General features: G+C 40.1%; 1 protein-coding gene across 2 annotated transcripts in view; it reads right to left on the bottom strand.

Moving 5' to 3' along the window:
• Window positions 1-5,084: 5,084 nt before the first annotated feature.
• PRTFDC1 (phosphoribosyl transferase domain containing 1) overlaps window positions 5,085-22,617 on the bottom strand; it is a 92,792-nt gene continuing 75,259 nt past the window's right edge. Inside the window, exons 5-9 of one of the 2 annotated variants that reach the window (XM_035029498.1) lie at window positions 12,486-12,503; window positions 10,826-10,908; window positions 10,309-10,355; window positions 7,339-7,415; window positions 5,085-6,357 (exon numbers count right to left, since the gene is read on the bottom strand). In XM_035029498.1, coding sequence (XP_034885389.1) covers window positions 6,310-6,357; window positions 7,339-7,415; window positions 10,309-10,355; window positions 10,826-10,908; window positions 12,486-12,503 — 273 coding nt within the window. In that variant the 3' untranslated portion in view covers window positions 5,085-6,309. Of the gene's footprint in view, window positions 6,358-7,338; window positions 7,416-9,793; window positions 9,864-10,308; window positions 10,356-10,825; window positions 10,909-12,485; window positions 12,504-22,617 lie in introns of those variants that run through there. The other variant, XR_004683624.1, reaches the window with a different exon arrangement.

Below are 22,617 nucleotides of genomic sequence, written 5' to 3'. Positions count from 1 at the left end.
CACGCACATTCTTCGGTATTGTCTTGAGGGAGTGCTCTGAGGAGGAAGAGACTGAAGAAAGCAAGAAAGCAGGCGGGGACAGAAGAGGCTAAGCAAGGATGTGCAGAACTTCAGCCTGATCCCCCAGGGAGTTCAAGAGCATGAATCACACCAGAGAGTCCCACTTGGGCTTTAGTGGTGCTCACATGTCTGCAAGTCATTGGCTGTGATTACCTTGGGGAGGGTGTAGACCTCCAAGAAGGAGGGAAGGGGCGACGGGGGACTGTAGCAGCCAATACTCAATGGAATCTGGAAGATGGGTACACCAGCCTGGAAAAGAAAATCCACTAGAAGAACATGAACAAAGTTAAAGTGGTTTCTTTGGGGCGGGGGGAAGAAAAGTATTAGAAGCAAGTAAAATATAGAATAAAAAGAAGAAATGTCTATATACACATTGAGAATTTTTAAGTCCTAACAATGTCAATACACAGAGAACTCCTATCTTACGCAAGTTGTTTGAGAAAATGGAAGAAAAGTAAAAGTTGATGTCACTTTTTGAAGTTAAAATAATCCTGATTCCAAAACCACATAAAAAATAATAGAAGAAAATTATTGGACTCTTTCATATTTGAATGTAGATGCATAAAAATTGTAGTGATTGAGAGCCAGTTGCATAATTACCCAGAGGTCCGTGTGCAGGGCTGGAAGTTCCAACCTTCCAGTCACTGGTCTTTCTGGTGACCAGCCCCATCCCCAGGCTATCTAGAGGGGTCCCACTCTAAGTCACCTCTTTAGCATAAACTCGGGTATGATAAAAGGGGTTTGTTAAGAGTAACAAAAGATCCTATCCCTACTTTGGAAATTCCAAGGGTTTTAGGAGCTCTGTGCCAGGAACCAGGGACAACCACCAAACATATTTCTTATTATATCACACCATTCTTTCTTCAGATTGTCACCTGCAAGTCTACAGACGCACTTTCTACACAGTCCATGAACTCGGCCCTGTGTACTGAGTACTGACTCAGCACTCTAATAACACGGGTTCAATTTCTTGTTTTGAACACAGTTCTGTGACCCTGGGTAAGTGATTTAATCTCTTTAGTACTCATTTCCTTATCTCTGAAATGGAGATGGCAGTTCCTACCTCTGGGTTTCATGCTAAATACTAAATTGGGTTATCGTCAAGTTTTTGTATAGCGCACGATACACAGTAGTTGCAGGCAGATCTTTTGTGAAATGTCAACACACTCAGTGTCTGGGCTCCAGTCTTTCACAATGTGTTTTGTTATGCTCATGTTAGATCTCTTTTAAATACAACTGTAAAGATTCACGCAGTCACCCAGTAGCTAGGTAGTGTAAGTCATTTTCCCAGGCTATTGATGAATATTCTTCACGCGGCACAACCAAAAGCATTGTTCAAATAAAGATAAGACAAATTACAGTACTTCCTTTTTCCAGTCAACCAGCTCTGTCATTCAATATTAGGAGATTAGATAAATCCGACAGAGCAATTTTCATCGTAAAGCCCTGTTGGTTAGTACTCAGTGATTTGTTGTTTTTAATTGATTTGGTGAGTACTATTTCCAGCATAATGTTATATAAATATATATAGGAAGTCCCATTCTGGATTAGTTTCTTGGCCAAATTATATGGCAATTTCTTCCTATAAAAATGGAACTACTCCTAAAGTTTCAGCATGGATTTACATTTACAGAATACTTGGCAAGCAAAAACTATTTTACTATGGTTTTTATATTTCAAATTTAAGCACCTAATAATAAAAGAAATAAAACTGCTCTTTCAAAGTCTTCTTAATCTGGTCCAAACACTATCAGTGGGAAAACATGTATTTCTACCTTTATAATCAAGGGGGGGGTGGGCTACTCTGGTGTTCTTTTTATCATTTCATATTTCCCCATGTGGCTAGGTAGTAGTAGTCTTTTTTTTTTTTTTGAGGTGGGGGAGCAGCAGGGGGTGAGGAAGAGAGAGAATCTTAAGCAGGCTCCACTTTGGGGGGGCTCGATCTCACAACCCTGAGATCATGGCCCGAGCCAAAATCAAGAGTCAGACGTTTAACCGACTGAACCACCCAGGTGCCCCAGTATTCTGTCATTCTTAAAAATCTAGGCAAGCAGGTGTGTTTTCAATTATGCATTATGACCACTGCATAATTGGCTTCTTCACTAATCTCATTAGTGGAAAATGTGCAGGGGAATAACCTTTCATCTCCAGCTTTCTGACAATGGCCAGAGACATATATATCCTACCCCACTCAATTGTCTTACAATGTTCTTCCATCAAGCGGTGGCCATCTATGTTCTCTCCCCTTAATGTCAGACAAGTCTTTGTAACTGCTTTGACTAACAGAATGTGGGGGAAGTGAACCTGTCATATAAGTATGGCTTTCGCCTGCTTCTGTCTCTGTCTCTGTCTCTGTCTCTGTTCACACTTGCCTTTGGAACCCAGCTACCATGTTGTGAGGAAGTTCGAACCGCATGGAGATACCACACAGAATTCCAACTGACAGGCTCAGCTAAGGTTCCAGCGAGCAGCCAATATATCAACCACCAGGCAAACCTTCAGATCAGAGCTACCCACAGAACTTTCTGTGATTGGGGAATTTTCTAAGTTTGTGCTAATACGGTAACTTACTCCCTTATGAGGCTGTTGAGCAGCGGTAGTGTGGCAAATGCGAACGAGGAAGTGGATTTTAAATTTTATTTCATTTTAGTTAATTTAAATTTAAACAAGTACATGTGGCTAATGGCTGCCACACTGGACCATTTATCGTCACTTGGTTGTAGCCCTTGGCCTTTGAATCTTCCAGCTGAAGCAAAAGACATCACGAAGCAGAAACAAACCATCCCCACAGTGCCTGCTCCATATTCCTAATTCTCATAAGCCCTGAGAAATAAGAATTATTGTTCATTTAAGCTACTCAGTTTTGGGAATGGTTTGTTACAGAGCAATTGATAATGAATACGCTGTTTCTACTGTTTTGTTCACTTGTTTTTTGTTTTCCACAATAAATAAAAATGTACAAGTCTTTCCCCCTCTAGCTATGGTTATGTGTCTCTGGTCTTCACAGCCAGGTTTCTTGAGTGAGTCGTCTACACTCCCCATCCTCATTTGAAGCTTATTCACTAGTCAACACGCATTAGGCTCTGGATACAAACAAAGTCATAGTAACATTAGTTCAGGCTTATTTCTCCCACTTAGAAAATGCAGGACTTCAGTATCCCACTCTGTCTTCTCGGTCTCTCCTACTTATCTCTGAGCAAAGCCCACCCTGAAAAAGTCAGAAAAGGGGGTCCTTTGGACTGAGACATGGCAAAAACATCTTTTTTTTTGGAATGGACTATGCATGACCCTCAGTGAAATGTGAAAGGCTTGTCTATCCTAGTGTGTGGCCCAAAGGCTACCATGAAAACAGCTCTTTCAGTCAGGGTCTTTGTCTCCTTCTCTCCACGGGGTTCAGAACCAATCCTGGGGTATGGTTTGGCCAAGAATCAAAGCAGCCTTCTCCACATACACCTTCTGTCCCTCCTCCACATGCACCCCAGCATCAATGCACAAACTTCCCTTCCACAACCCCTTTGCTCCCCTCCTGAAACTAGCCTGTCCACCAGCCTTCAAGTGTCATCTAGGGATCCCAAAGGAACTTTATGATAGCAAATAATGACAACTCCCAAACGCTATTTTTGCCCAGATTAGCCAGACATCTGGGTGGGGAGTGTGATTTAGGGTTTCGATTTCCTAGAACATACTACCTCTATTACAAAAGTGAGGAAATATTTCCATGACACCAGTTCTCTAGAAGTGGGATAGGTCACCTTCTCTCTCCACTGGGAAAACACAAGTTCATCTCATGGGAGGCTGAAAAAAATACCCGCTTGTGCTCTGAAAGGTGTGTTTTGTTTTTTTTTAAAATAGTCTCAGAAGGGCTGAAACATGGTAAACCATGTTATATCCAAAGACATCCAAAGGTTAAACAAGGTGCATCAAGATTTGACTATTTGCAGTTCACATTGGGAGTGCATGGTTCAATATTGGATACATTCCAATCTAGTAAGTAAGAACCAATTTATAATGAAGGATTCTAATTTGTTTGGAATATCCCAAAGTATTACTGATTATGTTACTGTATTACTGTAGTAAAAGTATTACTAATTATTGTAACTGAATCCAAATAAAACATATCACACACTTGTCTCCCCCTTCCCCAACCAATCAGCTTTGGAACACCACATTAATAAATGCATCGGTTGCTAATCTGGTTATGAGTTTTCACATTTTTGGTCTGGATTGAAAAAACTCAGTGGTATTAAATAGATTCGAATTTCGCAAGAGAAGAGGAAATACTATTTTTCCCAAGATGACATTCTTGGATATCACTGTCAAAATATTGTGTGATAGGAAAAAAATTGCAGGAATGATTAAACTTCTTATGTATTTAATGGATTTTTCTTTTTCAGCATTAGTTAGCACAAGTCCTCCTCAAAATCTTGTGAAGTAGATCAACTTCCTTCCTAATTCAAATAAACATACAGTCCTCAAAAATTACACTGATGTTTGTTAAAATTCAACATTCTAAAGAAAATATTTTAATAAAGATTATGGATAATTTTATACTTATAATCAAATGTATCTGGGTTTTTCTAGGTCCCTCATATAAAGGTGGCATAGTGGAAATTGTATTTAGAACACGAATTTGATGATTCAAGAAACTGGCCAATTAGAATTTTCAATCTCTAACTTGGATACTGATTCTTCTATGGAACAAAGCTAAAAGGAATTCCCTTGGCTGGTTTCTCACTTTCTGGGTGTGGTTTATTTTCTTCTCTGCCTGGAACAAAGATAGTCAGGAAAATCTTTTACAACTAAAATTCTTTGTCTTACAAGGAGAGAAAAAAAGAAAAGCAGTAGATCAAGTCTGGCTTAATCGTTTGCTTATACTAGCGCATATATTGGATTTTTTCCAGGTTAACAAAAATAAAGCCCCAGGAAAGATATATGCAGTAGTATATTTAAGCTACTGGCTCACACGCATTTTAAGGGCTGAAAGTATATAAAAAATATGAAGGCAGAAGAAAAACAGTAAGCAGTTATGAAACGTAACAAGGTTTTTTATTCTTTATTAGTTTAAAGGAAGCTAGAACCTGATAATAATATGTCACAAATGGTTCAGAACCAAACAAAGGCTGCTTAGCTATTTATTTTGCATTTTTTCCTTTTAGGAAGTGAGAAAAAAACAGTTCTATTGGCACTCGAGTTCATTTTCAATTAAAATCCCCATAAATTAGAAAACATCTCATAAAACAGTGGAAATGGAAAAAATGTTATTCAGAAAACAACTTTCTTAAGTGTGCTGGTTTTCTGTGGTGCCTTGGGCTGTCGGCTGTCAGATTCTAAGACCACTCAAAAAAATAATTCAACCTCTGTGTTCGTGTTGATGATAATATATAATAGTGTCTTGTCCTTTGATGTAAATAAGAGGAAAAACTCATACTTGCTTAGTTTTGAAATGAACCCCCCGCCCCACGAATTCTGCCATTTGCTCATGTCCCACACGAATAAAACGATGCAGCTTAGAAACGAGGGCCTTGCTGCCATTGTACTTTTTCTAATTAAAATTCAGAGTATTAAACACAGTTGAGTACATCCATGCATGCATGACATACCGTTATCACATACCGGAAGCTCCGATCAACAGCACTGAGCAAAGGCTCATTTCATAACATCATTAAGATTCATTATATGCTACAGTTCAAAAAGGCTTTGTCAAAGCAAATAGTAATGGCCTGCCAGAAATGCACAAACAGAAATTTATATTAAATTGTCCTTTCCCTCCTTTTTGAGTATGGGAATCTAGTTGCATTCCCAGGATTTGCGTTCAGAGCTTAACTGAAAAGGCTTCCAGTTTCTCCAGATTGCAAAATATTACCAAAATGGAATATTAAAAAAAAAAAAGTTAAGTGAAAAATATTTGAGTAACTAGGTGGGGGTATAGTCATCAAGCATAATAACTGTATCGGAATAAAAGAAGGTGAAGTTCTGGAGTGTGAAGGTAGATAGAACGCATGAGTCACAAGGTGGAGTATTTAATTTGGAGCAAGTCAAATAAAAACACTGCTTAATTTTCCTTAAGAACCTTTGGTATTCTTTATGTTATAACCTCAGAAAAGAAACCTCTCTCATTAAAACATTTTTGTTTTCTTTTATCTCCTGCTGAGTGAAGATGCCTGGGGAGACAAACTTTACATGCTGGCTTTCCGACTTCAGTCATAAGTATGATGTTATCTGGAGATTCGTTGGTGAGAATTTACTCCTTTAGACTCGATACTTTTCTTTGCCATGTTCATTGATCACACATATGTGCTGAAACAATAAAGGATTTAAATGAATCGGTTTCTTAACCAAATAGGAGGGGTGCAGAAAATGTAATGCAGTAATAATAGAATGTCATCTTATAATTGGTTATTGTTCATTCAAATATGTGTGTGTGCATTTATGTGTGTGCATGTATATAAAATCTAAAGACACCCAATTGAATGCTTGAAAAAGTTTCTTCATTGTTCTAGTTTTGAGCCCTATTCCAAATCTGGCTCCCTAGGCCTGGAACAACCAGAAAGGCTGAAGGAGGGTATGGTCAGCCATGGTGGAGATAGAAGTCTCCACCTGGTAACATTATCACCTCTAGGGAGAATGGAGAAATAGCCATGGTAAACACAACATTGACTTAATCGATCCTTTTTGGGTAGCAAGAAATGTGTCGGGACTATTTTGATTGCAAGGCACAGAAGTGGAGTCAGGTTAATATAGGCTAATATAGCCTACCAAGGCTAATGAGGTGGCTCACAGAATCCAAGGAAGGGCTACACAATGAAGCAACTGGAAGGCTGGAATGGGGTAGCTCCTGACTTTAGCCCATGGTGCTTGTGGATACTCTCTCTGGGGCCCTGGCATTCAGTGGCTTAAGACCAAAACCTCTTGATTTCTGTGACTTTTGGTTTAAGTTTCTAATTCTTAGGAGAGAGAGACACACACACACATGATTGGTCCACTTCGGGTAAGATGTCTACCTCTAAATCATTCAACATTGGTCAGGGTCACACAGCTGGGGGGTCTACACTGGAAGTCCATGTATATATGTTGAAACCATTTCTCCAAAAAGGGAATAGTTATGAACTGCATGCAACTGTAACTGGGATTATGAATGCAAAGTGCCCAGAATATTCCTGACACAGAAGATATTCAGTAAGTGGCAGCCATCATGACTACTATTTCAATAATTTGTTAAATTCATATAGCTGTTAAGTTCTTGTGAAAGGAGGCTAGGGATTTGCATGCATGACTTACGTTCAGATCTCTGAAGTATTCATTGTAATCTAAGGCATAACCCACCACAAATAAGTTTGGAATCTCAAATCCAACATCTGAGTAGAGAGAGAGAGAAAAAAAAAAAAAGGAATAAAATGTAGATAACATGAGTAGAAAGCCACCATATGCTATTGTTGGCACTTAAACTGTGAGGACCTTTCATTTAAGCAGAAGCAAGTGAGAAAAATGATAAGCAATGCATAGGATGAGCCCAATAGGACCTGGACCACAGTGATTAGGCAGGGAGACAAGGTAGACAAGCAAACATACAAGGAAGAATGGCTGTACTCCTACCATACAGAGCTGAGAAAGGGCTCAGCCAGCCTGGGGGAGAGCAAGAGATATGCATGAGTTAGTCATGTAGCCCCGCAGTTCCAAAGCAAGCAGTATCCAATGTTATAATGCCAAAGGAAATACTTGGGAAGCATAAAGTGCAGTTCAGAGAGAAGTATTCTAATCCTGTACTACATGACTAGGTGCACAGGCTGTTATCACTAGGAACCCATTCTCCCACTGCACTCAGTGTCCTCAGCTGGATAAAGGGCTGGGAAGCCAAACCTGGGAGACCAGATGACGAGAAGTGGGATTGTTCAGTTTGAGGAACAGAACGCTAAGGGTTATTCTAACACTAGTCTTTGAATCCAGTAGACAGATGACATTAATTAGCTCTCAATCTCTATTGTGGGAGGGATGGTAGTAAAAGGATTTAAATGCAGTATGAGGTACTTAGGTTAAATGAAGGAAAAGTTTATTGAAAGGAAGATGATTTTTATGGAAAAAAATCTTTAAGGAACAGACAGTAGCACTCCTTCTTCAGAAGTCTTGAAACAGAATAAATGTGCCTATGGTCCAGTGGTTTTTCAAACTCTTTCCACTTTTTTTTGAATCTGTTTGTTTATTCCAGCATTGCAGATGAGAGGTGTACTTGCTTACTTTTATGAAACTGTTCTTTGGTATAGCCAATGGACTTATAGCATGGAGAGAAAGTTATCCCTCTGGTGACTACTCACCACCATTTTGATTCCTATGACCAAAGATGCTTTCACATGGAGTAGGCAACTGCTTCCTTCTTGCAGAAAGTGCCGGAGGAGAGGGACTTACTTTCTAGAGGATTGCATTATATGTCACTGATAGAAATGCCCTTTGGTCCCTCCACACTGTACCTTGCTTTGAGAAAAATAATCAAAGAGGAGAAGCAAGAGCAGAAGAAAAGATGTCAGAACATATAAAAGATGTCATGGAACATATGGGAAAGAATCAATTATGAGAAAGGAACCAAAAGTATCAAGCCTCAGGAGTTTAGGGAGAAGAAACAGAGATTCTGAACCAGCTAAAAGGATATTAGTAAATCCCAGAGAACCTGGGTTGTCACCACAGTAATGACTTCACAGTGACCAGAGCAATGCCTACAGTAGGCATGGCGCCAGAGACTGGGCAAAGCCAGTTCAGAAGGTCAAACCTTTAGAGCTGTTAGGGAGTGAAAGAAGGACACTGGATCAGTAGATCAGGGGGATGGTTAGGAATCAGAGTGACCTATGTCTAGCTGGAAAATGAGTGCATTTACTTGCTGATGTTACTTACAGATGTAGTACAAGAGTAAGGCAGTGATCAGAACCAGACTGCCTGGGTTCAATACTGACTCTACACTTACAGCAACGTGACCTTTGAAAACCATTGAACCTTGTGTTCAATTTCCTCATCTGTAAAATGGGCATAACAAGAGCAACTACTTTGGATGAAGGTTGTAAGGATGAAATGTATTAATCTCTGTGTCGCTCTTAGAAAGGAGTGTAGGGCCCATCGTAACCTCTTACTAGTATTACCTGCCATTATTTTATTCACGTTGTTGCTGTAAGTGACACAAATAATCTGTAATTAGTTGGCTATGTCTGAAGTGAATCTTTCAACTTCAGTTAAAATCTTATCTCTATGGGATCTTCCATGATTTCCTTAGAAGATTTCTGTTCACTAACTTTGCCTAACCTTACTGCACCCAGATTATATTCCCCATGCCAGTAACTGGACGGGGACATGCTGTTGGGTCTATCTGCCCAGCACTGATGTTGTCTAGATTTAATACCTGAAACTTGTTTTTAAGATAAAGAGTCACTTGCGAAATGTCACTGGCACATTACCCGTCCATAGTGTGCTTCCCTTGCTCTGATGTTTTTTCAGCTTGCTGATGAGAACTGTAGCCAAATGATCCCAGAGGCTTTAGAGCAAATGTAAGTTATAAAAATCAAGCTGAAGTCTGCCTATGTGAGTGAAAAAAAGTCGCCTCTAGTGTTAGAATAACGAATAATCAAGCTGCTTGTTTATTCTTCCTGGCATTGGAACTATTCATATTATGGGGAGGAGAGTAGCAAAGTGCCCTGGATGAGCCAAATCCTCCAGAACATAGGAAGTCAAGCACAAAGATGGTATCTGAAGATACCTGCTCGGCCAATTCTCTGTGTTTCTGAACTTTTCTTTGGTCGGCATCGAGCGTTGTCTGGTGATGGTTCCTGGAGACAGTATGAGAATCCCTCTAAGCCTTTACAGTGCCTTCCCGGGTCTGACTGACAGGGGCAGCGGCCAAGGCAGGGAACTTGCGTGTCAGCCAGTCTGGTGGGGTCAAGTCTCCCTCCACCCCCTGAAAACCATTAGCTGAGTTCTTTGGCTTTAAGGTGCTATGGAAAACCTAAACACAAAAATATCCAATGCACATGACAGAGTTTCCATGAACAACGCAAACTGGGAAATGAAAAACCCTTGTTGTAAAGGGTTCTATCCTTGTTGAAAAGGGTTCTATTGGCAAGGCTGGGGAGACCTCTGTGGGACTAGGAAACCTTTACAGCTTCTGCTTCACACAGAAGGCCGGCAAATAGGAAACCAGAGATTCTTCAACGTGAAATGACACCACCAACCACCCAACCAACCAACCAACCAACCAAAACCAAAACCACTTACAGTCGGGTCTAAAGCCGTCACTTCTAGGTGTTCTCTTCACCAACAAACTACCATTAAAAAAAAAAAAAGTGTTTAGTGATCCAGATAAAACTTCTGTGAATTGCAAATAGAACCGAACATCATTAAAATATGTATCCCTCCCCCGCCCCGGCATGTGGGGCACCATCCTGGGCCCCTAATTCACGCTCCTGCTACCGAGGCACCACATCAGTGATTCTAGATAAAAGGGAGAGGGGCACTGGCACCAGGCTCCGCTAGCTGGAAGCTACTAATGGAGGCACAGTAACGAGAAGCTCAGACACCTGGCAAAGCATGTCCTCTTCCCCTTCCTCTGTCTCAGGCTAGCAATCAAATGGGCTATTTGTTCAGTGTGGTCAAGCCATAACACTCGGGGGCACAGGGTCACTGGTTTGGAATAGACTGCTCTCTTTGGGGACAACATCCTGTGTTAGCATCCCTCTCCGGCTTATTTGGACACACAGAAGCAACAACAATGATGTGGGAATGTCCTACTCACCTGGCTACCTTAATCATGTTGGGCTTGTATTTCTCTATGCTACTGAGCAGTGCTCGCATGGTCTTCCCGGTTCCAACAACATCCTTTGCAAAGAGGACAAGCACATTCAACTGAGCGCATTTGGGCAGCATAATAGACATTGCATCCAGACAGATGATTGTATGTCTTATTAATAATGCATCATAATTAGAATTGCCATCAGATGGAGTCAAAATAGGAAGCAGGGTTTGTTACATTTTTTAGACAGGTGTTTCTCTCGGAAGCTGGGTTTAGGGGAATATATTGGTGAATATTTCCTCTTGGAATCCTTGAGCTGTGTTGAAAGCTAAGTTCAGCCTTTGGAGAGCATGTGGGGCTGCTCACTGAGTACATTGGGACTCATGCATGCACATTCAAGGACCAAATTTGGCCCTGAGGTTATGCAACACAATACGGAACGCATGAATTTTCATGGACATGGGATGTACATCTGAATACACTGAATGGATAAAAACCTCCCCCTTGCCCTCCCCACTCAATAGGGGATTCTACGGCTGGGAAGTGAGATGTGTCTGGACGGCAGCTGGTGACAGCCTGTGAATTCTGCGGGTGCAAGGTTGCAGTGAGCCTCGGCTCGTCTCTGCTGATGAGCTGCTATACAATTAGAGGAGCATGGGCAGCAGAAATGTATTGTCCTTGGGACAGAAGTCAGCTGTCAGGAGCTGATTATCAAAACAACAGGTCTGAATTTAGCCAGGGTTGGGCAATTCGTTTGGCTAGAGGGTCTACTTCCTGGGTTATGTCTGAGCCGGGAGGACTGCAGATACACATGGCACACACAGGCATTTGTGTAACAAAAACTTGAAACAGCTCCCTTGAATTCTTGCCAGCTGATAAGACAGGCGTGCTCTCGAAGGAAAAGTGGCCATGTGTTGTATTAAGTCCACTGCTACCACAGGGCCCGTTCGCTCTCATTTTTTTTAGCAGAAAAATTAAATTAAATTATAACCTTCTCTTGGATTGCCATTTGAAAATTGATGGTATTTATGATTTTGTTGCTGAAGGTAGAATTGTTTGAAGTCCTTAGGGGTCATTAGGAAGAACACTGAATCAAGGGTGAAAAGAGTTCAAACCTTGCTTTTACTATTATATATATTTGGTTCTGTGGGGCTAGTTTCCTCTTTTGTAAAAAATGCCTGATTCGCAAATAGGTATAAGAACCAATTTAGACATGTGTGAAATTAGACATAAAAACGGATAAAGTACCACGAAACTATTATTGCAAAGCCTTTTTTATTTTTTAAGGATTTTATTTATTTATTTGACAGAGAGAGAGATAGCGAGAGCAGGAACAGAAGCAGGGGGAGTGGGAGAGGGAGAAGCAGGCTTCCCGCCGAGCAGGGAGCCCGATGTGGGGCTCGATCCCAGGACCCTGGGATCATGACCTGAGCCGAAGGCAGACGCTTGATGACTGAGCCACCCAGGCGCCCCTATTATTGCAAAGCTTTTATTCTAAATTGTTTCAGGCCACTGATTCTAGTTAGCTCTTAGTAAATTTTGAGAGCCACGCGCACAGTGGAAATTCAATAAATCCTTGACCAATTTGATAATAAGTGCTATTTCAAAACTCACCATTAGATTCTTTCAACTTCCAAATATGGATAAAGAAAAGTCAGCTTACCTCAACAATGAGGACATTCTGAAATTAAAAAACAAAACAAAACAACAAAACACAACAGTTATTTAGAATACGATGCAAATCTGATTCACAAGATAGACCCACGTTTTTGCTTACAGTTAGAAATTTCACAATTTGCTTAGCTGGTCCTCCCCCACCCATCTAACTCAAATGCTTGGAAGTAATATAGGTATTCCAGATTCATGCTAACAGTCTCTCTGCAATTACTGGGTGCTACAGTATTGGTATCTACATTCAGGTTAGCGGCAGGGTCATGTCAGATCTAGACCTGTCTGAAGAGCTATCCACAAGGTCAACCCACATCCCTAATTCTGGCAAACACCCCATCCAGCTTTCTTTGGCACACAAAGTTTACTAAGAGTTTACCAGGAAAATGAGCCACATAAACTATGTTGTTAACGGAGACAGCACTCTGCAGAAGGATCATGTATTCAACTGTGACAGTCCTGTATTCCTGCGTAGCCGCCACCAGTCATTGGGGATTCTGCATTTACTCTCGGATTTTCAACCCTGAGGAAGGGGTGGGCTAGAGAGAGCTCTGCGAAGCACCTGGTTGATATTTTTAGAAGATGGTTGTGTTCCTTGCTATGTGCTCTCGAGGCCTACCTCTCCTTCTCCCCTAAAAACACTGATTCTGTTTCATTTCAATTCCTGTTTGATAGCTGTCTTCCTACTAGAATGTAAACTCCATGAGGATGGGGATCACGTTTGTCTTGCTTACTATTGTATTCTGAGTCCCTAGCATATATATACCTGCATATAGATGCTCAGCAATTATTTACTGAGTGGAGGATTAGTAACTGATGACACTGATTAATGAATTAAAACCAACCAATTAAATGGATTAGTAGTTACATGTCAACATTGTCCCACCACATTAAAATACGACTGTGTTAATATGACATTGAAATGAACTGAAGGGTGTGGCTTTAATGTAATGTTGTCTTTCTTTAGATGACCCTTCATTTCTCCCTATGATTCATATGATACTTTTAAAAATTCTATCCAACCTTATACCTTAGAAAGCTCACTTATGTCTAATGCAAAAGAGATTTAAGTAATGAAAGTGTTAGCCAACCAACCAACCATATTTACTTTATGTGTCACATGCTTCTTAGGCGGAAATATCTTTCTGGAAGTATTTTTCTCTCTGGTATAGTCATTAAATAGTCATTTAGTCATTAAATACATTTTATTTTATTTTTTTAAGATTTTTATTTTTTCTTTGAGAGAGAGAGTGTGCGAGCGAGAGGAGGGGCAGAGGGAGAGGGCCAAGCAGACCCTCGGCTAAGCACAGAACCCAATGTGGGGCTTGATCCCAGGACCCTGAGATCATGACCTGAGCTGAAGTCAGATGCTTCACCAACTGAGCCACCTAGGAGCCACTCCCCTCCCCGTTAAATACATTTTAAAAATATTAGTTTTATCATTGAAATGTAAGCTTATCTTGTCCATTTTTAAAGTAGGTCATGCCCACAGTATCCCCTACCCTAAGAGTCACAGAGACAGAGGGGTCCCCTTGGTATTCTGAACACATTTGCTATGTTCTTAACCATTATCCCACAACAGTTAGTTAGATGTGCATTTTTAGTCTGACTGAAGCTTACCAACCATGCCTGTTAACCAACCCGAATACTTGGTTAATTTAATTCCCTAGCTCATAATCTTTTTTTGTTTCAATCTTATAATGAAAAACTCTTTAAAACTCTGTTAGTCTGCATTCTTGCCTAATTAAATAAAGTGCATTGAATATAATTAAATTTGTTTTTTAAAAGCTTAGAATCTTGCAAAACAAGAGTCATCTTTGAAAAGATTAATTTTAACTATACAATACAGTGGTGGTTGAGAAGCAGGACTTGAATGTGTACTAATCCAGAGATATATTATCAAAATTACTTCAACACATTTTAAAATCAAGGAATGCATATACAGATTCAAAATCAAATAGAAAAGTCTAAAGATTTTCTAAATGTAGCTGTGTGTCTAACTGTAAAGTATTTAAAAATGCTTATGTACTTTATATTAAAGTTATCATGGCATTCTATATTATGCATAGCCAAAATATTATCACAACAAAAATGACAATAATCCATTTTATTTTATGTTTTTCATTTTTTCTAGTTTTATTGAGGTATAATTGACATACACTGTATAAGTTTAAGGTGTACTGCATAATGGTTTGATTTATATATATTATAAAATGATTACCTCAATAAATTTAGTTAACATCCATCATCTTGTATAGCTACAATAAAAGAACAAAGCAAAAAAATACTATTTTTTCCTTATAATGAGAACTCTTAGGATTTGCTCTCTTAACAACCTTCATATATATCACACAACAGTGTTAGCTATAGTCATTGTATTGTACATTTCATCCCTAGTACTTTTTTATCTTGTAACTGAAAGTTTGAACCTTCTGATCACCTTCTGATTTCCCTGTCCCCCACCCCTTGCCTCAGGTAACCACAAATGCGATCTCTTTTTCTATGAGTCCGGTTTTTGTGTTGTTTTGTTTTGTTTTATATTCCACATGCAAGTAAGATTATACAGTATTTGTCTTTCTCTGTCTGACTTACTTCACTTAGTATAATGCTCTCAAGGTGCATCCATGTTGTTGCAAATGGCAGGATTTCCTAGGTTCTCATGGTTGAATAATATTCCATTGTGTGTGTGTGTGTGTGTGTATGTGTATCACAACTTCTTTATCTGGCAATAATTTCTTAATATCATATATAAAACCTAGGACATATTTAGATTGCCCTAGTTGTCTTTAAAATGGCCTTTGTAGCTGGTCTGTCTAATCGAAGCCCATGCATTGGGTCTTTAATTCCCTTTTAATTTAAAATAGTCCCTTTTACTGTGCTTATATTTCTCAATTTAATAATTTTAGACATCATCTATTTATTATATTATATAATGATAAGAATTTTGTTGTTTTACACTATCTCACTTCTTTTTCCACCCCCCAGGGTAGATACTTTGTTATGACTGTATCTTCTTGTACTGGTCATGTTTTTTTCCCACCTACAGAGTCAAGTACTATACTATAATTATGTTCCCTTTTAGTTTGTTTATTTCCTTGAAATTCCTAATTGTTTTCCCTGTCATCTTTCAGTGTCTTAGACTGCAATCACCCTCCTTTTCTTTACACTTCTTTCTTTCTCTCTCTTTCTTTTTTTCTCTCTTTCTTTATCTTTCTCTCTCTTACTCTTTTTATCTTTCTTTCTTGGAAGGATTGTTATGAAGAAAACATTGGTTAATTATGGTTTAACTATATTTCTTAAAGGATTTTGGAGAATTAAGGAGGCTAAGTGGGTTGATAACATCTGTAAAAGCACAAAGAACTTTCTGAGTTGTGTACGGTATTTAAAAAGTAAAATTATTTAGTGGGTTCATAAATGATGGGCAAGAGAATACTGATATAAAAAACCCATCTGCTACTGAAAGGGAGCTATGCAGAAATCTAGAGTTCTTCAGTGAGTTAGAGAAGTCAATACAGGTCTTTCTTTTCCTTTACAGAACATCACACTATTTTCAAATTTTTTCCTAAATAATATGTGGGTTTACTGTCCAGATTGTTAGCAGCTTACCTCCAAAAAAGCAATGCCTTTAGTACCTTTGGAAATTGCCATACAAAAGAAATACCCCAAGAGTACAGAGAAAGTGACTACCCCAACTTTGGAAGCATTTTCACTACTGTCTAAGAGAACTAATCTCTTTACATTTTAATATACCAGGATTAGCTTCACAAGCTAAGGGACAAAGACAAATTCATCTTTATACGATCAGCATATAACATGGAGACCGGTATGTAGTAAGTGCTCAAGAAATGCCTTTGGAACAAATCAACAATTTTGACCTCATTTCTTTCTCTAGTTCGTTATACTTTTTTTTTTTTTAAGATTTTATTTATTCATTTGAGACGCAGAGATACAGAGAGAGAGAGAGCATGAGCAGTGGGAGAGGCAGAGGGAGAGGAAGAAGCAGACTCCCCGCTGAGTCAGGAGCCCGATGTGGGGCTCGATCCCAGAACCCTGGGATCATGACCTGAGCCGAAGGCAGACGCTTAACCATCAGAGCTACCCAGGCGCCCCTCGTTATACTTTTGACACATCCCCTCCATTTTGTTTTCCTCAACGATGTACAATTCCCCATTAACTGAGCTATAGTTAATGTCTACTGCTTTTAATTTTGCACCAAGAAATCTTCCAAAATACATTCCCCTCCTTTTTTTTTTTTTTGAGTGGGCAACCTTAGAAATTTTTTCAGGACACGCTGTGCCTCCTAAACGCTTCCAATCTGATAACTCCCATCACTGAATCTGAGATGTCTGCCAGTTACTGTCTTAGTCATCTCATCACACCTAGCTCATTTCCTACCGGAAAGTAAGTAAAATTTGCAACCTGGGGCCACAGGCAAAAATTCTATGGGGAGTCTCTGGAGTGTGTCTTTTCGTTGCTATGGTACAATCCTGATGGAAGCTAATCACCTCAAGTTTCTTGAAGAAAAAGAAAGGAAAGAAGAAAAAGAAGAAAAGAAAGAAGGAAGGAGTTATACAAATTTGAATGATTTTCTTAAATAGGTTATTCCCCTTTTCAGTCTTTTAAAATGCAGAATGAGTAGCATGCCACAGTCTAATCGGCAGCAGTATAGTTTTGCGGCTATGGTCACGCCAAGCAGAGGGTTGGCAGTAATGATGATGGGCTCATTGTGGGTGCTGAGCATGGGTAGGAGTGTGAATATGAACCCCACAGAGAAAGGAATGTAGTTCAGCATTTCACTTTATGTGATAATTCACAAAATTGCCAGAATCATCAGTCGGTGGGCATTTCCATTATTGTTCTCAGCCTAGTCAGATGCAATAAAAAGGAATGATTTAAATAGTTAAGGCAGCCAAGGAGGAAATTTGGCAGGTTCTGACGCTTCATTCTGGCATTTGATTAGAAACTTATTTGATGGGGGAAGGTGGCATGTCTCCTGAAATCTTGGATTTAACCTGCACATCTGTGTTTTCCCGTTGCCAGATTTGGGTCTGTTTCCATGCATTTGGTTTTATTCCACCCCTTTCAGAGATTTCCCTTGAACATGAATAAAATCTTCTTGCTTTAATGGATACACACATTTTATGAAGTGCCAGGATTAAATCAACTTTGAAAAAAAAATCGGCCAGAGATCACGTTGTGCAGACAGCTTGAACACACCGAGGAAAATGCTTTTAAATATTGTGAGCCGACGAGGCCATTTAACTTAATCATTGAGGGTTCCCTTTATTCAACAGCCATGACCTATTTAGAACCATGACTCAGCCAGCTTCCCTTATGAGCTTCCTTTTCTTTGCTTTAAAAAAAAAGAAAGAAAGAAGGCAGGAAAGAAAGAAAAAAAGAAAGAAGGCAGGCAAGAAAGAGAGAAAGAAAGAAGAAAAGAAGAAAAGAAAGGTAAAAAAAAGAAGCCATGAAAGAGACAGGTCCATGGGGGCTATAGTCTCTTTTCTGGATATTTTAACCCACACATCTTTAGAGAGTTTAAGAAGTTATGTACTACAGTTATGGGGCTTATAATGTGTGGACAATTATATAGGTGAGCTGTCCCCATGTTTTTAAAAGTTCTTTTATAAACAAATTTGATTTAAAAAAGTCTTTTCAGGGGCCTGTGTGGCTCAGTCGGTTAAGCATCCGATTCTTGATTTCAGCTCAGGTCATGATCTCAGGGTCGTGAGATCGAACCCCCCATTGGGCTCCACATTGGATGTGCTCAGCCAGGAGTCTGCTTGAGATTCTCTCCCTCTGCCCCTTTTCTCCCCCACCCTCACCCCGCTCACACATTCTCTCTCTCAAATAAAGAAATAAACCTTAAAAAATTAAAAAAAATCTATTTCTCAAATAAAGAAATAAATCTTAAAAAATTTTAAAAAATTAAAAAAAATTAAAAAAACCCTCCTTCCTTCATTTCATCATTTAGCTCCGCTGCTCCTCCTTCAGTCAGCGCGGTGCCTTCTGCAACACTCCTACTTAGCTCCTGTGGTTCCGGTGCCCGTGCATGCTCCACCTATATGGCTTCCTGACTGGTTTCTCTGCCTGGAGTCTCCTTCCCATCCTCGACCCTCCTATCAAGTTCATTTTCCCAAAACACAGCTTCTTGATGTTACTTCTGCTCAAAAACTTTTGCAACTCCTCTTTGCTTTTCTGAGCAAGTTAAACTCTTTATTGAGACATTCAATATATTCTACAAACCAAACCCAATTTACATTTTCCGTGTTTTAAAGTATTGTTTCTCTATTTTGAGCTGATTTCTTTCAGTCACATGGGTCTGCTCTTGTTCTCTGGCTCTCCTATTTCCCTCCTTCATCCCTCATTTCATGATGCTCTTCCTCCCTTTTCTGGGTTATTCCCAGGTTTTCTGGTCCCAAGTAAAACCTCAGCCTCCTCTTGTGAAGACAGTCACAGTCCCAAGGAATCATTTCTTTAAGGGCAAGGGACTTTTCCTGGGATCGTTAAAAATAGTTCCCACTAATTGTGGGGTGCCTTTTCAAATTTTGTTTGTTTGTTTGTTTGTTTTTTTCCCTAGCTGGTGTACATTCTGCATGATGGAAAGATTCTGGAGGGCCTCTGAAACTTATTTTTAAAGTTCTCTCAAACTCTTAATGCAAAGCCTTTCTCTGAAAGGCTGAAGGATGGGTGAACAGATCAAGCCATATGAATGCCTTCATCTGTTTAAGGAAAAGGAAATTCCAAAAGTTAAGTGACATTGTTTTCACTCGTCCACCTTCAGGTGTGCGGCATTCACCAACCCAGTCCCCGCTTTGACTCTCTTGTGACACCAAAGCCCTTCTGCTTCTCAAAGTCAATGTGCCCTCACTCGACACCTTCCTCATTCACTTTGAACCCAACCTGCTGGCTGATGTGTCCTTTGGTCTGGCTAGATGGACTTCTATGTACCTTTCCCTCTGCCATGTCCACCCTTTCCCACACTTCATTGAAAACACCTTTCTGATTTCTTTCTTTCTTTTTTTTTTTTTAAAGATTTTATTTATTTATTTGACAGAGAGAGACACAGCGAGAGAGGGAACACAAGCAGGGGGAGTGGGAGAGGGAGAAGCAGGCTCCCCGCAGAGCAGGGAGCCCGATGCGGGACTCGATCCCAGGACCGTGGGATCATGACCTGAGCTGAAGGCAGTCGCTTAACCAACTGAGCCACCCAGGCGCCCCCTGATTTCTTTCTAAGAGAAAGAAGAACCTGCATTCACTCCGTCACCAAATATTTTTTCCAACCTGTCAGCTAGGCACCGTGCACGATGCAGGAGATAGAATGGTGAATAAGATAGGCAGGGTCCCTGCCCACCTTACACTGACATTCTGGTGGGGGAAATAGACAAATAAAAAAGTTAGCCTCAAAGTAAACACTGCAAACTGTGGAAAGGGCTTGACTTGAAACAGGGTACTGGTACAGAGATGAATGGGGAAGGTGGGGAGCATGCAGGAGAAGAATGTATGCCCATTTTAGACAGAGAGTCAGGGAAGACCTCCCTAACACAGGAGGCTGAGACCTAAGGATAGGAGGAAAATGGATTCCACAGCTTGTTCGGAGCTTAACCAGTGGGTGATAGCACCGTGAGGAGGGGTGAGTGGTGTATGATGATGGTGGGAGGGAAGCAGGGCCAGATCACGTAAGTTTTACAAGCTGTGAGAAGGAGGTTGGATTATAATCTCAGAACACTGGAAGTAGGGTTCCCAGATAAAATACGGAACACCCAGTTACATTTGAATTTCAGATGAATAACAAATGATTTTTGAGCTTAAGTATGTTCCAATTATTGCATGTGACATGCTTATACTAAAAATGCATTCATTGTTTATTTGAAATTCAAATTCAACTTGGCATCCTCTTCTCTGTTTTTTTTTTTTTTTTGCTAAGTCTGACAACCCTAATTGAGGGGCCGCTGAAAGGTTTTCAGTAGGCAAATGAGGCGATCCAATTTGTATTTTAAGAAGATCCCTTTGGCTGTTGTTTTTTGGAGAATGGTTTGGAGGGTAGCAAGAGTTAAATGAAGGCAGAAGTTCAAGGAGACTAGTTAGGTTACAATAGCATCCCAGAGAAGGGATAGTAGTGGTCTGGCCCTAGAAGACCAGTGCTTCTCAAACTTTCGTGTGCATAGGAACCATCTAGAGATCTTGTTAAAAGGAAGACTTAATTCAGAAGATCTGCAGTGGGATCTGAGATACTGCATTTCTGATTAGTTTGCAGATGGTGCTGACCTTGCTGGTTCCTAGATCAAAGGTCATCAAACTATGGCCCATCGGCCATTTTTATAAATAAAGTTTTATTGAAACACAGCCATGTCCATTTGTTTCCCTTTTATCTTTGGCTGTTTGCTGGTTTCATGCTATGATAGCAGAATTAAGTAGTTGCAACAGAGACTGTATAGCCCTCAAAATCTAAAGATATTTACTGCCCAGCCCTTCCCTAAAAAGTTCACTAACCCCTGCCATAGACCACATTTTGCTACTGTAAAAGTCTAGATTCAGGTGATTACCATGAAGATGGAGAGCAGTGGGCAGATTTAAGACACATTTGAGAGCACTGAGTGTGGTCTACCCTGGTTCATTAAGCACTCCTCTCTGATGGGAGCCCAGGTACCCTGAACTGCATAAAGATGCATAATCTCTAAACCTAAGCTGTTGTGACAGTTGAGAACCTGGCTAATCAATATTGATTCATCTTAGAAATATTTACCCCCTGCATTCTAAGCTCAAGGGGTTCTACTCAGCACACATTTAAGCATATATAGAAATCCATCGAAGCACACACATAAATGTTAGTGTAAAGATACTATGGAATAGCACCTGGAAGAATCATTTGTCATGTAAGCAAAAAATTGAAGCTGACTCCTGCTTGTACTTACTGCCGGCTGATTTTCTACCTCTCCCACCTGAACTTCCACGATCTCTATTTTCTCGTGGCGGGAGGGTGTCTTTGTAGTAATTCTGGGAGGGGATACTGAGGCAGAGTATTATCACCCCTCCTATCACTCCATCCCTTAGTACAAAACTAGCCTTTCCCCACCCTCCTCTCTATCTCTTAAGGGAAGGGAATATCCTATGCTCACGTAAGAGGGAGATCACTTTAAAATGAAATAGAAGATGATTTTAGAAAGCAGAAGAGAAAGACCAATTTTATGTGCAACTTTTTTTTGGCATTCATTTAGAATTCTTAGAATTCCCACTCTGACAGACCCCCCCCCCAATAGCCCATGGCAAGAGGCTTGTGTAATACCACACAAGGTATGGTATTTCTCTTGTGTCACACACCTCTAAGGCAATGTCCTCCAACAAAGTCCCCAAATGACTTGTTGTTTAAAGGCCATTCCAGGGTTGTTAAAGGTTGTGAGTTTCTGGAAATGGCTTTGAGTATTTTAGATTTCTAGGATGTTACTTTTATTTTCATTATTTTTTTAAAGTAGGCTCCACGCCCAGTGTGGCACCCAGTGTGGCGCCCAACGCGGGGCTCGAACTCACAACCTCGAGATTAAGACCTGAGCAGAGATCAAAAGTCTGACGCTCAATGGACTAAGCCCCCCAGGCACCCCAAAGATGTTATTTCACGCACTGACGTAGTAACATCAAATGGTGGCCTAATGATGCATTAACATCAGCCAGTTAATTCCAATTTCTGTGGAACATAATTGACATCTAGATCACAATGTCACATGTAGATGGTTACCAGGCTTTCTAAAGAGTAGAGGGAAGGAAGCTGGTTTGTCTAGTTAGAGCCCGTGTGGCTCTGTCGTGTTCCTAATGTTATTATACGTATTTCTGTTAAATGTGCCTGCTATTCCTTTTCCCCATCCGGACATTGCATAACAATAACAACCACAAATATGAGAGATTAAACTTGTGGAGGAGGCTGATCCATTTGACTCAGAAGGCTGAAGTTGTTCAAGGATAATGAGTCCAAGAGGACCTGGGCTGTTGCTTGTATTCACAGCAAAACTTGAATCTCAGGCCCCATTTCCACAAAGGTCAGGTGCATTAGGCAAAACTCTTCATTCCAATGGATGTATTTATGTCAGAATCCAAACAAATTTTCACTTAATTATTGAGCATTGGCAGGTTTG

The sequence above is a fragment of the Mirounga leonina genome, unplaced genomic scaffold (assembly GCF_011800145.1).
Source record: "Mirounga leonina isolate KUSES-001 unplaced genomic scaffold, KU_Mleo_1.0 Mir_242, whole genome shotgun sequence".
Taxonomy (NCBI): Eukaryota; Metazoa; Chordata; class Mammalia; order Carnivora; family Phocidae; genus Mirounga; species Mirounga leonina.
This window is presented reverse-complemented; position numbering and strand designations above follow the sequence as displayed.